Source organism: Halictus rubicundus, chromosome 3, assembly GCF_050948215.1.
Source record: "Halictus rubicundus isolate RS-2024b chromosome 3, iyHalRubi1_principal, whole genome shotgun sequence".
In the NCBI taxonomy this organism is placed as follows: domain Eukaryota; kingdom Metazoa; phylum Arthropoda; class Insecta; order Hymenoptera; family Halictidae; genus Halictus; species Halictus rubicundus.
In genome coordinates, this window is record NC_135151.1 from 10,731,865 (window position 1) to 10,744,425 (window position 12,561).

General features: G+C 46.8%; 1 protein-coding gene across 2 annotated transcripts in view; it reads right to left on the reverse strand.

Annotated features, from left to right (window-relative positions):
• Reptor-bp (REPTOR-binding partner) overlaps positions 1-12,561 on the reverse strand; it is a 31,726-nt gene that overhangs the window by 11,643 nt on the left and 7,522 nt on the right. The window contains exon 2 of one of the 2 annotated variants that reach the window (XM_076785338.1): positions 3,461-3,554. In XM_076785338.1, the coding sequence (XP_076641453.1) occupies positions 3,461-3,554 (94 nt within the window). Of the gene's footprint in view, positions 1-3,448; positions 3,555-12,561 lie in introns of both variants that reach the window. The other variant, XM_076785337.1, reaches the window with a different exon arrangement.

The window sequence follows — 12,561 nt, forward strand, 5'->3', positions numbered from 1 at the left end:
CCTGTATATACGACGACGTCGATTCGACCGTTGGAAAAGCGTGGAAAGCGTGGCAAGCCGGCCGCTCGCGAGGGAAACGGATACGGAATTGCGGAATCGCGTACAACAAGAATATAAGAGGAATCGCGCGGTTCGGCCGCAGAGTCGGGAATAGCGCGGGATTGCGGACGCGAAAGTTCGTTGGTCGTAAAACGAGCTTAGAGCCCGGCGCCCATCCACGGAGCTTTCTCTCCCGACGTTAGAAACCAGTTCGAATCTGCCCAGGGTGAAACTGCGAAAGCTATGGCCGTGCCGAGCGACGGCAACCGTCGAATCCGCCCGATGGTTTTAGTCCGCGCGATTTTCTTCGGTGCTCGGGCCGGCGAGAACAATCTCGAGCAACGTTTCTCAAGCTTTAGGACGTATTCAATTCTTAATGGACAGCGGAACGGTTGCCGGCAATTTGTGAAAGCTTGTCCAGAAGTTCTCGCTGAATATTCTTACGAATTCGGACAACTAGTGCAAAGCTATAAAAAATTAATTCTTGTCTTGTATCATTTTTTTGTAGGAATCGTATAAGAGTTCTCGATATGCAAGATGCTTCGCCTAACTTGATTACCTCGATTAACTGAATACTGAATCGTACACTTCATAAAAATTTTGAAACGTGTCATTTAAATGGCTTTGAATGACGGTACTTTTTTTTTGTGCGCGTTTCGGCGATTTCAAGGTTTAGCAGTTACTCGAGGTAATCATGTCAGGTGACACGGTTAAACTATAATTAGTGTTTGACGACGACGACTCAGTTTAGTTGACGACGACTACGATTCAGTTTACGGTTTCAAAACTTTTTTGTAATACGTAATTTCCTAAAAAAATATTTATTGTATGCCTATATGTTCTTCAATAGCTGTACATTAACAACGCCAAAATAGAATTTTATTTCGGTTCAAAGAAAATTAATAACATATATATTTATTGGACTCTGTTCAAAATCTTCAGTATGACTCGATATTTCAAGGGGTTAATTTGCTCTGAGGAAAAGTTTGCCAAATGTTACTGTAATACACTGAATTCTCGATATATGTCAACAACACGGATCTTGCCAGCGTCGTGTATCGTCTAGGAGACACACCCGAGATACCCCGCGGTAGTAGGGATAATTCCGCGACATTTATCGTCCAGGCCTTGGCGACATATATCACCACTAATCCACCAGGCTCCCAAAAAATATTATATTACGAATACCTAGGCCGCAGTTCGTTGACAAAACAATTCACGAAGAAGTTGAGAAACGCCGACTACAGACCATAAATTTTGACAACAGTAATTTCCAGAAGTTCTGCTTAAATTCCGTTGATTTTCACGGTAAACGAAGGTTCAAGCTTAAGAATGAAGAAGTTGTGCGCTGGTCGAAGAAACAGAAAAGCTACAGTGCACTCGTAAACAGTCTATTTCGGTTGTCTGACTAATACTGATTCTACTTAAGGTAACCAGAACTAGTTTTATGGGTATACACTGAAGGTAAAGCAAAGTTAAGGACCGACAGTTTCTAGGAAACTTTGCGACCTGTACGCGATGCTCTTGGTGGATCTAGAAACCCGCATAATCTTGAGCTACACTAAGTAGGTATGTTCTCGTAACTCACAACTTCCAGCTATCTTAATCGAAATCGATAATCTTAAACGAAACGTAATGTGCTTTCTACATGGTCTCCTAAAAATATGCGACACCTCGAAGTGTGCGTTCCATTAGCATAGATGCAGATCGGAAGGTTCTTCGCTGCATTACGAATTCAGATTTTCTTTATGTCAAGAAAAGCTATGAGAATAATACGCAGCTGCCTGCTGCAAATTTCATTGTACTCTTTTCTTCCTAATAACATTTAGCAACCCCTAATGATTTGCTCAACTAGCAAAGCGAAAAAAAGACCATACAATACAAATACAAGGGAATACAAGTCTGAGAGCCCCGAAGCCCTAATTCCGCGACCAAGTTCGAGTTACAACGACTATCCCGAGCACTCGAACACCCGTATAACAGGATTCCAGTCCAGCCCTACTTCAGTTGATTGAAGCAGCTGCGAGGTTGGCGAACAGTCTCAGGGCGATTCCGAAGCCGACTTCGCTCTCCTCAGCGCGGTCTTCAAGGTTCGCCCGCCGCGGAATTGCGAAACACAGGGAATATTCCATCGTCTGGGAATCCCTGGAGACCTGGTGGATCGAGGACATCGGTTCCCAGCGCCAGGCTGACCCGGCATAAATATTCATTCCGGTGGCGGAGATAAATATTCGTAGGGTGTCGCGCGAGCCCCGGGGCCACTCGGCCTCTGTCGCGCAATCAACGGACCTGTAATTCTCACCTGGCCCGTGTAACTCGGCCAGTTACACCGTGTTTTCGAGCTTAATGCGCCTGGCTCTCTCCTTGGCCGAGTGTGTTCTCGGGTTTCCGGGGAAATGAGAACGAGAACGGTTCCCGTGCATCTTTTCGAGCGGTTAACCGAGCTACACCGACGCGGTACGCTAATCGGCCGGAGCGCGGCTCGCAAATGCTTTTCTTCGGAATCATGGTTCTCGAAGGCACCCCCGGAACAACCGCGACCATCCCCGGCCCGTTGTCGTTCCGCCGGATAATGGGAAAGTTTGGCCAAACACTTTGGAAATCCCCTGTTTATGCGGGATCAGGCTCTCGAAATTGCAACCCTGATTTACGTCGATATCGTAATATCGCCGGCCCGGACTATCTCCCGCGATAATTTTGAATTATTTCGCTACCATAATGCACCCTGGGCTGCGGCCCACTGGTTACCCTGGATCGCATAATTGTATTCGCTCGTTCCTTACAATTTATCCCTTTAAACGAAAATCTAACTACACGGAATTATCACGATTTTGATACGACGTATTGAAATTTACAAGTGTACATCAGAGTTCTAGAGAACACTGATTATCGCATAATAATTTGATCATCCACTGTATTTTCATTCCAGAACCTGGACATTTGTCTGACCAATTTTCATTACATATTTTTTGCTGTATGCATATGTAAGTGTGTGTATTCACACTTACCGCATTCAGCCCCAGACTTGCAAGATAGCTCAACCTTGTCCTTAAGTAGTACAATTTTGACATTTATATAAAAACAAAAACTTAAACAACCACACGATATAGAAGTTTGCTTAAAATGAATATAACCAGAGCATAGTGCGCTTACAAAATTTGTACGAAGTCTCAGAAACTCGATACAAATTTAGTAAAGCAAAGATGGTTCGAGTGCGAAGGATCGAATGTTTGCGCGACGTAGTTAATTTTGAGGAGACTAAATAGACAGTCGAGAGTTGCCAGTGGACGTTCAACTTCGGTTTAAACCGCGATGTTAATCAAAATGGTAATTTCAGGCGTCTCATCTTGGATATTGAACTGTCCTTTAAAGATTAGCAGAGTTAAGTTGGATTACCAAAATGCGTTACCTAGGATCTTACCAAGCTTGGCTTTCATATCCGTCTTATCGGACGCTTTCCTTCCAGGCTTGCGTCCCCTCTTACCCCCCTCTTTCCGATCACCGCGAGATCCCTCCTGCAAAGACAGAAAATTATTGTCAATTAATCCACCAGTCACTTTGAACCTTAATATCCATTTCCCGCCGGAAAGAAAAGAAAATCGATCGGATTTATCTTTTCATGTCTGCCTTCGGTGCCTCTTGCTGCATTTTCGAACTTTTCGATTTTTGCATACTCGTACGGTACTCTTCCGGCAATTCATTGTATACGTTTATTTCAATCTTCGATATTGAAAAAATCGTCTCCGATCACGGAATCCTTTTGGACCGTAGGCTTAAAGAGGACTGTTTCTCTCAATTGTATTTCAGTCATAATCATAAGTCACAAAGACCTAGTGACCTCCACAGAATCGTTCCTTCTAGCCATGGTACATCCTCTGACCAACTAACCACCTCTTCATCAAATCTATCGCAGACAACTAGCTGCATGCTGGCGGAATCTCACGAGTTAGCCGAACCTGTTAAAAATTTCACAGAAAGCAGACACCCGACGATTAACAATTACACAGTCCATTCGTTTCTACGCGCGTCGACTGCCCGAGAGGCTCTTAACCATCGCCCGCAATCAATACCGCAAACTCAGGCCGGTTCATTGAATAGACACGGAATGTGTTATCCTACATCATACTTCCATTATCGTGGTCTGAAATTATTGAACGCGGAAGACTGCAAGTCTGCCAGCCTGTCGCCCAGGCTCCACCCTTCTCTGGACAGTCGAGACGAGTATCGACGTCCGAGTAATCGAGAACGCGACACCGAGGAGAAATTTTATACGGCACCGAGAAAGTCTGGATCGCCCAGCGGGCGTCCAATCTCGAAAATCGAAAATGATTTCGGGATAGACGACTCGAGAACGCTCGGCTCGAAAATGGAAGACACGAGTCCTCGCGTGATGCTATTTCGATCCGTCGGGGATGGTATCCGCCTGTTCCTCCCGCAGCGTTGATTAATATCTCGAGCGACTTGGTTCGTGCTCGCGGGAAACAACGGGCCCGACGTTTTCAATGGAAACAAAAGCTTATCGAGTCACGAGAAACGGCTCGTCGTCTGGGATCCGCTAAAAGCTCCCGCCGCGGAACCTCTATCGGGCCTGCCTAAGCGTTCGCAACCGCCGGCGCGACGTCGACAAATATCCATCGACGGATAACCGTGCGTCGAATAACATTCCCGGAAGATGCGTCTCGACTCGCGATCCAGGCTTAGTCGACTTTGCGACGCTATGCCTCCCTACCCCAGTCTAACGATTCAGCTTCCGTACGGCTGGGAACTAAAGAGACAGCTTTTAGAGCTGCAGACAAGTCCCAGCGATGGCTCCGGCTAATCCCTGGCAGCTAATAAAGTGTCCAAGAGCAGAGTCGACTCTTTGATCCTAAAAGCTATGCTTTTTCCTAGAACTTGTTGATCCGAGTGTCGTCTGTTAAGAGGATGACACTATCTTACAGTTTCGGGAGGGGGGGGGGGGTATCTTTGTCCTACGAGAGACTAATAAGGGAACGAAGAATCGTTCCCATCCTTAACGAACAAATGATTTCCTCGAGGGGGCTGGTACACGATTTTCATAGCAAACCGGTGACAACAGTTAGTCCGCAGTTCTAGCGTTAAGTGACCTATGGATGGCTGCCGGTAACAAGCGTCACGGCCACTCAGGCCGAGTTAGCACCCATAGACATAGCACGTCGAAATCGCCAGACTCTCGTAACGGTGCGCTGCTGCAAGTGCAAGTGTTATGACAAGCTTAACAAGAGGACATCGAGTGATCCGTTGAAAAAACAAACAAAAGGAATAGCGGAGTCCATCGGGGACGATTGGGGAAGACCGACTGGCCGTTCCCGAGGGCGGAGAAAGAAAACGGTTGACGGTGTGGAGGGTGGGCGTGTCCAGACCGAGCGAACCCGTTAAAATTTACACGTCCCTTGGGCACGGTTGTTACGACCAGCAGAGGCGGCCGCAGGCTTAGCTATGCATGTGCTCGCGGGTGACAAAATACAAATTCAGTCCCCTTTTAGGGGAGCTGTTTACCTTCGGCCCTATCCTTGCCTCTCAATCCTATCTGGTATTAAATCTCCTCGAATCCTCTTTCTTTCCCTCGACCGCTTCCGACTTCTTTACCCACCCTCGCAATGCCCATCCTCTCTACCTATCTACGCATCTCTCTCTCTCTCCTCCACCTTCCGTCTTCTTCTCTGTGTAGCTCTGTCTTTGTCTTGCTTTTTCGAATTCCTCTTGCTTTCTTCTTCTACCCCTTATTCTCCCTTGTTCCTGCTTGGATTGAACGAAATAATGGAAACACCTAGCGCGCCAAGATAATTCCTTATTGATTTCTCCTGGGGATTGTTCCTAAACGTTGTTCAACAGAAGATCGTTATCCTATTCATTATTTCAGTAAGTTTAAACTGGCGAGGGATACCCTTGCGAGGCTATTGATACTTGCATGAGCACATCTTCCTTAGGAGTGTTATCAGTCAGAGGGGTATGAAACGTTGTAGAAAGTTTTATAATGAGAACATCGAGAAATGACTATGGATTACACATCGTCGCTTCATTAGTTTCAATAGCTTCGTAGTTTGCACTCAACACGGTTCATGAATAGATTATGTACAATTTCGTGGCAACTAATCTTATAAGCACACGACTCAAATGTTTCCATTATTCTGACCGACCCATTTATCTCTAACTCTGCCTTGCTTTGTCTATCTTTTGCTCCCTGTATCTCTGCCCATCCTCCACTCCCTCAATCTTCCTCTCTGTCTTCATCTTGCTACCTCTCTACCTTAGCCTCTGTATTTCTTTCCTTTCTTACTTTAGTCCGTATTTAGCTCCCTCCGTCACTGCTACTGTCCACCGTATGCTCCCTCTATCTTACTATGAGATACTGGTATGTGTCTATCTTTCGCTCTCTCTAACATCTCCGGTTACCTCTTGCTACCTCCACACCTTTCTCTATCTCTAATCCACGACTTGCTCCCTCTATCTTTCACGCTGTGCTCTGGCTTTGTCTACCATTTGCTCCCTCTATCTCACCCAGTGTTCATCCTCTACTCCCTCAATCTTTCTCTCTGTCTGCATCTTGCTGCCTCCCTTCCTCTATTTCTGGTTCATGTCTCGCTCCCTCCACCTCTCACTCTGTCTACATCCCTCTATCTTTTGCTCTATGTCTTGCTTCCTCTATCCCTTTTTCCGTCCTTCTTTCGCGGCCGCCGCAGCTCTTTGTGGACAGAAAATGGAATTGGTGTCCCGCGATGAGCAACGAGATACGGGAACAGATGGAGAAGGAGCAAACCAGAGGGACAGGGCGCGAGAGAGACGGGCACGTTCCTGTAAGGATTTCGCGTGTGTAAAGGCCGACTATTACGACGCTACCGACCCCGTCTTAAAGCCAAGAGTATAATTAACTCTCGACAGGTGATGTCAGTGAACGAACAACTCCGCGCTGCGTGGCGGCTAGGTGGTTAAACGGAAAAATTAGATTAAGCCGTTTTGTACTACTTCCGCGTGCGCGATCTGGGTCATGGAACATGTCCGCTGTCCCGGAAGCCGGGGAACCACGTCGATCGACCACTGACGCTGACACTTCCGTCGATTCTCTGGCCCGACACATATCGCGACCGACGATACGCGATCCCTCCTGTGCCTGACAATTTTCATCGACGACAGCAAGAATTTCGCCGATTCGCGGAGTCGTTTCCGTCGTCGGTCCCGGCTGAACCGGGGACAGTGAAAATTCTCGGAAAATTCAAAATCCTCGGCGAACGTCCCAAAAACTCTAATTTTCGAGCTCCTTTTTGTGTCAAATGATAGCGTACATCAGGACATGAATCGGTGTCAATTCTCAAGTTGAGTTAACAATTAGTTTCTGAGGGGTCAGAGGTTAACGTTCCTTCGCGCATAGACATAAAACGTACGAACTTTTAGATCAAATTTGGAGACCGGTTTCCCAAATTGGACCGTCGAAACTGCTTTGAAAATACGGTGAATTCTCTATATATGTCGCCAGGGCATGGCCGATAAATGTCGCGGAATTATCCCCACTACCGCGAGGTATACCCCGTGAGGGGCCAAGAAGAGAGACCTCGGTCGCCGGGGTGTGTAACATCCAGGTGGCCAGGTGACCACTACTTAAACTAGAAAATTAGTGTAAATATGATCGGAATTGTATCGTGTTCGGTATCATTTTAATCAGAAAAATTCCACAAATATATTGGTGAAAGTCTCATAAAAAAGTAATTGATAATAAAAAAAGTTTAAGTTTTGATTTAAAGACCTGAGCTCACTCCAGTCTCTCACCGAAAGAAACCGATACTTTAATCGTTCATTGCACATGTAAATATCATTGGAATTATATCATATTTGGTAGTGCTGGTCTCACACCGATATACCCGAGCCGTGTTATGTTCACACTACTTGGCGACCTCGACGGCGAGTATCGCTGTCCTTTTCTATGTTCGGAAAGAATAGTGACTCCTGGACGATAAATGACATCGAGACCCGTGCTGCTGACATATATCGAGAATTCCAGCTACGTAATGTCTCAGACAATTTTCTTTTCGGCTCGAAAATATGAACACGATTTACGGAGCTAATTGCTGAACTGGTCCGACATAAGGAACGTCCCGCTATCTAGAATCGAAAACTCGTGCGTGGCGGGTAATTCGTAGATGGATAGGGGCCGGGTATAGTGAACTGTAACAGAAGAAGAAGAAGTCAAACACCAGGCAGTAACTTCCAGGACAGTGGTCGGGTACAAACGAAACGCGCCGGAAATCAGCGCGGATCTACATTCAGAGAGTGGCTCAATGCAGCCGATGGCATTTGAAGGTGCATATACCCATTTTAGGATGGCACGGGACGGAGGACAATGATCCTGTTGGCGAGGCACGGCCATATATGGGAGATTCGAGACCCGGTCCGGGGAGCCGATTCATCCTCCGGGAACGAGATAACGGAACGAAGAGGCGCGCGATCGTTGTGGGAGAAATTCTATGGTGCGGAGCGGTGCGGAGCGGTGCGGAGCGGTGCGAAGCGGAGCCGGATGCTCGGTAGGAGACCGGAAGCTCGTAAACCACACTGTACACAATCGAGAGCGGAGGCTTTGTAGTTTCGCAGCTCGCCGGACGATTCCCTCTTACGCGTATTCCTCGAGCGCAAAGGCCGCGTTACGCGGCTCGCTTCGCGCCAGCCTGGCCTCTTACGGTCCGCGCGTAACCGTGATTTAATCTACTGGCGTGAAACGCACCACTCGTCGCCGCGCCACACCACGCCATGCCACGCCACCACCGCTTGGTTAATACGGAACGAGCGACGCGGACACGTACCCGCCGACCCGATCCTCACAAAGCCGATCCTCCGAACGCGTTACACGAACGATCGAAATTAGTGGTCCGATTAATCCTCTTGTTTTTACACCCTGCAGCCAGGTGTTTGTCGCGAGCTCATCCGATATTTCTAGGTCGGTTTAATTAACACTCTACCTAGGTTCTATTTTTTTTTTCTTCTAAAATTGTAAGGGCTTAGTCGAAGCAATTTGTATCCGCTCCTGAAAGTATGCAATGTTCGGGTACCCGAAGCGGCAGTCGGGTGGAGTCAAGCTTGTGGATCGATAAAAGGAAAATTAATGGTTAAGTTCAATTTGTAGCACATTCTAATCGCGTCCGCTAAAAATGTCACGAATTACTTGTAACTTTATTTTATCAATAGACTGCGGATGATTATTCAAAATAAAAATGTCCTATATCAGTTACAAAGAAAGGAGAGTCAAATAAAAATGTCTTTCCTCCTTTAACACGTCAACTGCCGCGTCAGTCGCATATGAGTGACAGTGATTTTTGACTAGGTTTAGAAATTCATTTTTATTGTGACATAATACATTTTAAATTTCTAGTTTCGGTTTCATTAATTAAATTACACGGATTTTGTGAGAATCTCTGGGATTGATTTTTGGCGCTGAACGTGTTAATAACTTTATAGGGTTGGAAATCATTTATCGGCGCTACCAAATTCTTTCAATCTTTTTGCCGTTTGTAATTGTACCTACACGTGTTTATTACAAATGCATAAAATCCGCGGTCCAGTTATTAGTATTTCACAAAAGTACGTTTTCGATAATTGTGGAGTAAGAAACGGGTCAGTTTGGTTCGTCTGGTAGTTCGAGAGCTAATCAGCTGAAGATGATTAAAATTAGCCGCACTAACGGGCTGATTACAATAATCCGCCCTCGTTACGTTAGTCCCTTCCAACATCGAATCGGATTCCAGCTAAAGATTGCAAACGGAATCTAATGAACCCGAATATTATTCAATTTAAAATAAACGTAGATATAGCGCCGAACAATTTTCTTGCCGTTCTGGTAAGTTATTAACGTTGGAATAGCTCCAATTAGCGCAGCTGCCAGAGGAGTCGTAAGGCAAGGGGATAAAGCTGCAATGGTCAGACGGCAGGCATTGAAGGAGGTAAAGAAGAAGAAGAAGAAGAAGAAGAAGAAGGAAGTAAAATTGCAAGAATGATATTGTAATATAGTAACGAGCGAGACTTCGCTGGATAGGACTCTGTAGTCATTAAAAATTTCAAGAGATCTCGACACTTAAATACAGACCGCGGAATCGACCACAAAATACGAGTACACGTCAAAAATCCTTGAAATTTCGTCGAATAGCGAAGCATCCGAATGATGTACATTTTCAGCATCAGTCGGGAAAAAAACACGCGTTCCAAAGTTTAAAAGCAGCGACGCAGCGCCGCATTACCTCGTTAACGTTCTCGTTCCACATCGATCACTGTTTTATGTTAATTTCTCGCAGCCGGCGCGGCCAACGAAAACTCAACAAAACGAAAGTGTCGGAGAAATAGGTCGCCAGGCGTTAATGGGTTAAAATCCTCGAAAAAGAGCGAGGTCGGGACCAAGATGAAGTGGTTATCTAACTCAAAATGGTCGACAGAGTTGAAAAGGAGGAAAGACATAGAGGGGATCAGCGGCTGCCATAACGCGACCGAGATAGAGAGAGAGAGAGAGAGAGAGAGAGAGAGAGAGAGACCTCGCTGAGGGACTCGGGGAGTAATTCCGTTAATAATGAAAATTAATTGAACGGACCAGTTCTTTCCGCGAAATGTGGAAGAGCGGCGCGAAGGTGGGGAGCGTAGGCCAACGGAATAGAGCAAGAACGGTCCCCGTGCCTCTGTAATTAAAGGCTTTCCACTCGGAAGGTGATCGTCCGAAAGTTGTTCCGCGAAGTAGATGAAATGGAACACGCGAATTAGCGAATGGGTGCTCGCGCAGTCGGGTCTTCGAACCGTCCAAGTCCCATAAAAGATGCTTCGAGTTCGCGGCAAGTCGCTCGAACAACCATTCGAGCAATGTGTAAGGGTCGATCGGAAACTTCGCTCCGTTCGATTTCGCGAACCGTGAGCACGAAATCCGCATTCGTAAAAATTCGTTCCAACTTAATCGCAACGATCAAAAACCAAGACCGTTGACTCGCGAATTTAACTTGGGGCACGGACTCGAACAAGCCGAGCGAACCGAATCGAGGGCAAACACTTCATCAACGAAGTGTCGGGGATTCGCGGCGGAATTTGTTTGACCGACGATCCAATCGGCGCCAATTTGTCGAACAGGTTCGCGAAGCTTTTCGCGGTCCCGGTAACGCTGGTGATGTACATTTTCCGAGGAGCCGAGTGGGAGAGGGGCGGACATTATCGCGGCGAGAGAGCGCGCGTGGCGATTACCGGATCCAACGAGCGTGCAACCTTATTATTACCTCCGTTCGGCGAAGGTTGCGCGATCCTCGTCGCTCTTTCAACGACGACCTACAAACCGAGTCTCGCAAGAGGAAATCGAGGCTCGGACGAGCGCCGTTCAACTTGCGAACGCCGACGAACAAGGAGACTTTCGGCCGATTGTCCTTCCGACGGCGCTGTCCAGACTCTTCTCGAGCCTCTTTCAAATGAAATGGAACGGCGCTCATATTCTTGGGAACGCAAGGCGTTATGAGGCCCGGCTCCCGCGAGATTCTGGGTCGAGTTTCAATCCTTTCAGACCGGACTTTTCATCAAAAGCGACAATTATTATTTTGATTCTTTGACGAGGCTGTTCAGAGCGCACGGCCGGAATATTGGACTCCGTGTGGTCGGTTAATGATTCGCAGTGCGCGCTGAGTTTTTAACGACTGACCCCATTTTTTTTTTTTTTTGCGTCTGATTCATCAATGGTGAACCGAGATGGAGTACAGCCCGTTCGAGGTACGAAGGAAAATTTATAATCGTTATCAGAGCGAGACCAACTGACCTAGTGGGTTCGAAGCAAGCAGCGCAGCTGTCGGATGCAGAAAGATGTGAAAATCGTTCAGATTTCGAAGATAGAGGAATGAGAAAGGTGTGGAAACAAGGTGCAGTGAATAACGCCGCACAAACTGTACATACATGAAATTAAATTGTTATAAAGCTTTCAGTCTTTTAGGAAGGTTTTAGAAAAGTGGATACTCCTATTCAGTGTTTGTTTCGTTTCAGATTTGAAGGTTCAATGGCCGCGGTACATTTAAATCTGTTTAAAGAGGAATGATTGCACAATCGTTTGGCAATTGCGCAGCTTGGAATCAGGATAGACGAACTTACGAAGCAGAGTGCCAAAGGTGAGCAAACTTGAGGCTCATTTTTTCCCGAGAAGCATGGGCGATGCCCAACAGACATGGAACTCGATTTCCACGTTTCCTAAAGAACCGCAGGGCGTGCCGTCTATTTCGGGCGACGAGTCACCAACGTTTGCAGCCGGCCAAAGACAAAAAGCCCTCGTCCGTTTTCACTGGTCTCGAATTTCCTCGAGGATCCATCGACGCGAAAATTCGATTCGGCGCTCTGCCGCTCGTAGATTACTCGATTAACGGCGAAGTAGACTGGCCCGGATGAACCCGCGGATCGAAGGGCCAAACGCGTGCTGCTCTCGGCGAGCGAGTGTCGCGGAAGCAAGAAGAAAAACGCGGAGGAAGGAAAAGAGAGGAAGCAATACGCTGGGACGCGCGTTTCAAGCCTCCTTGG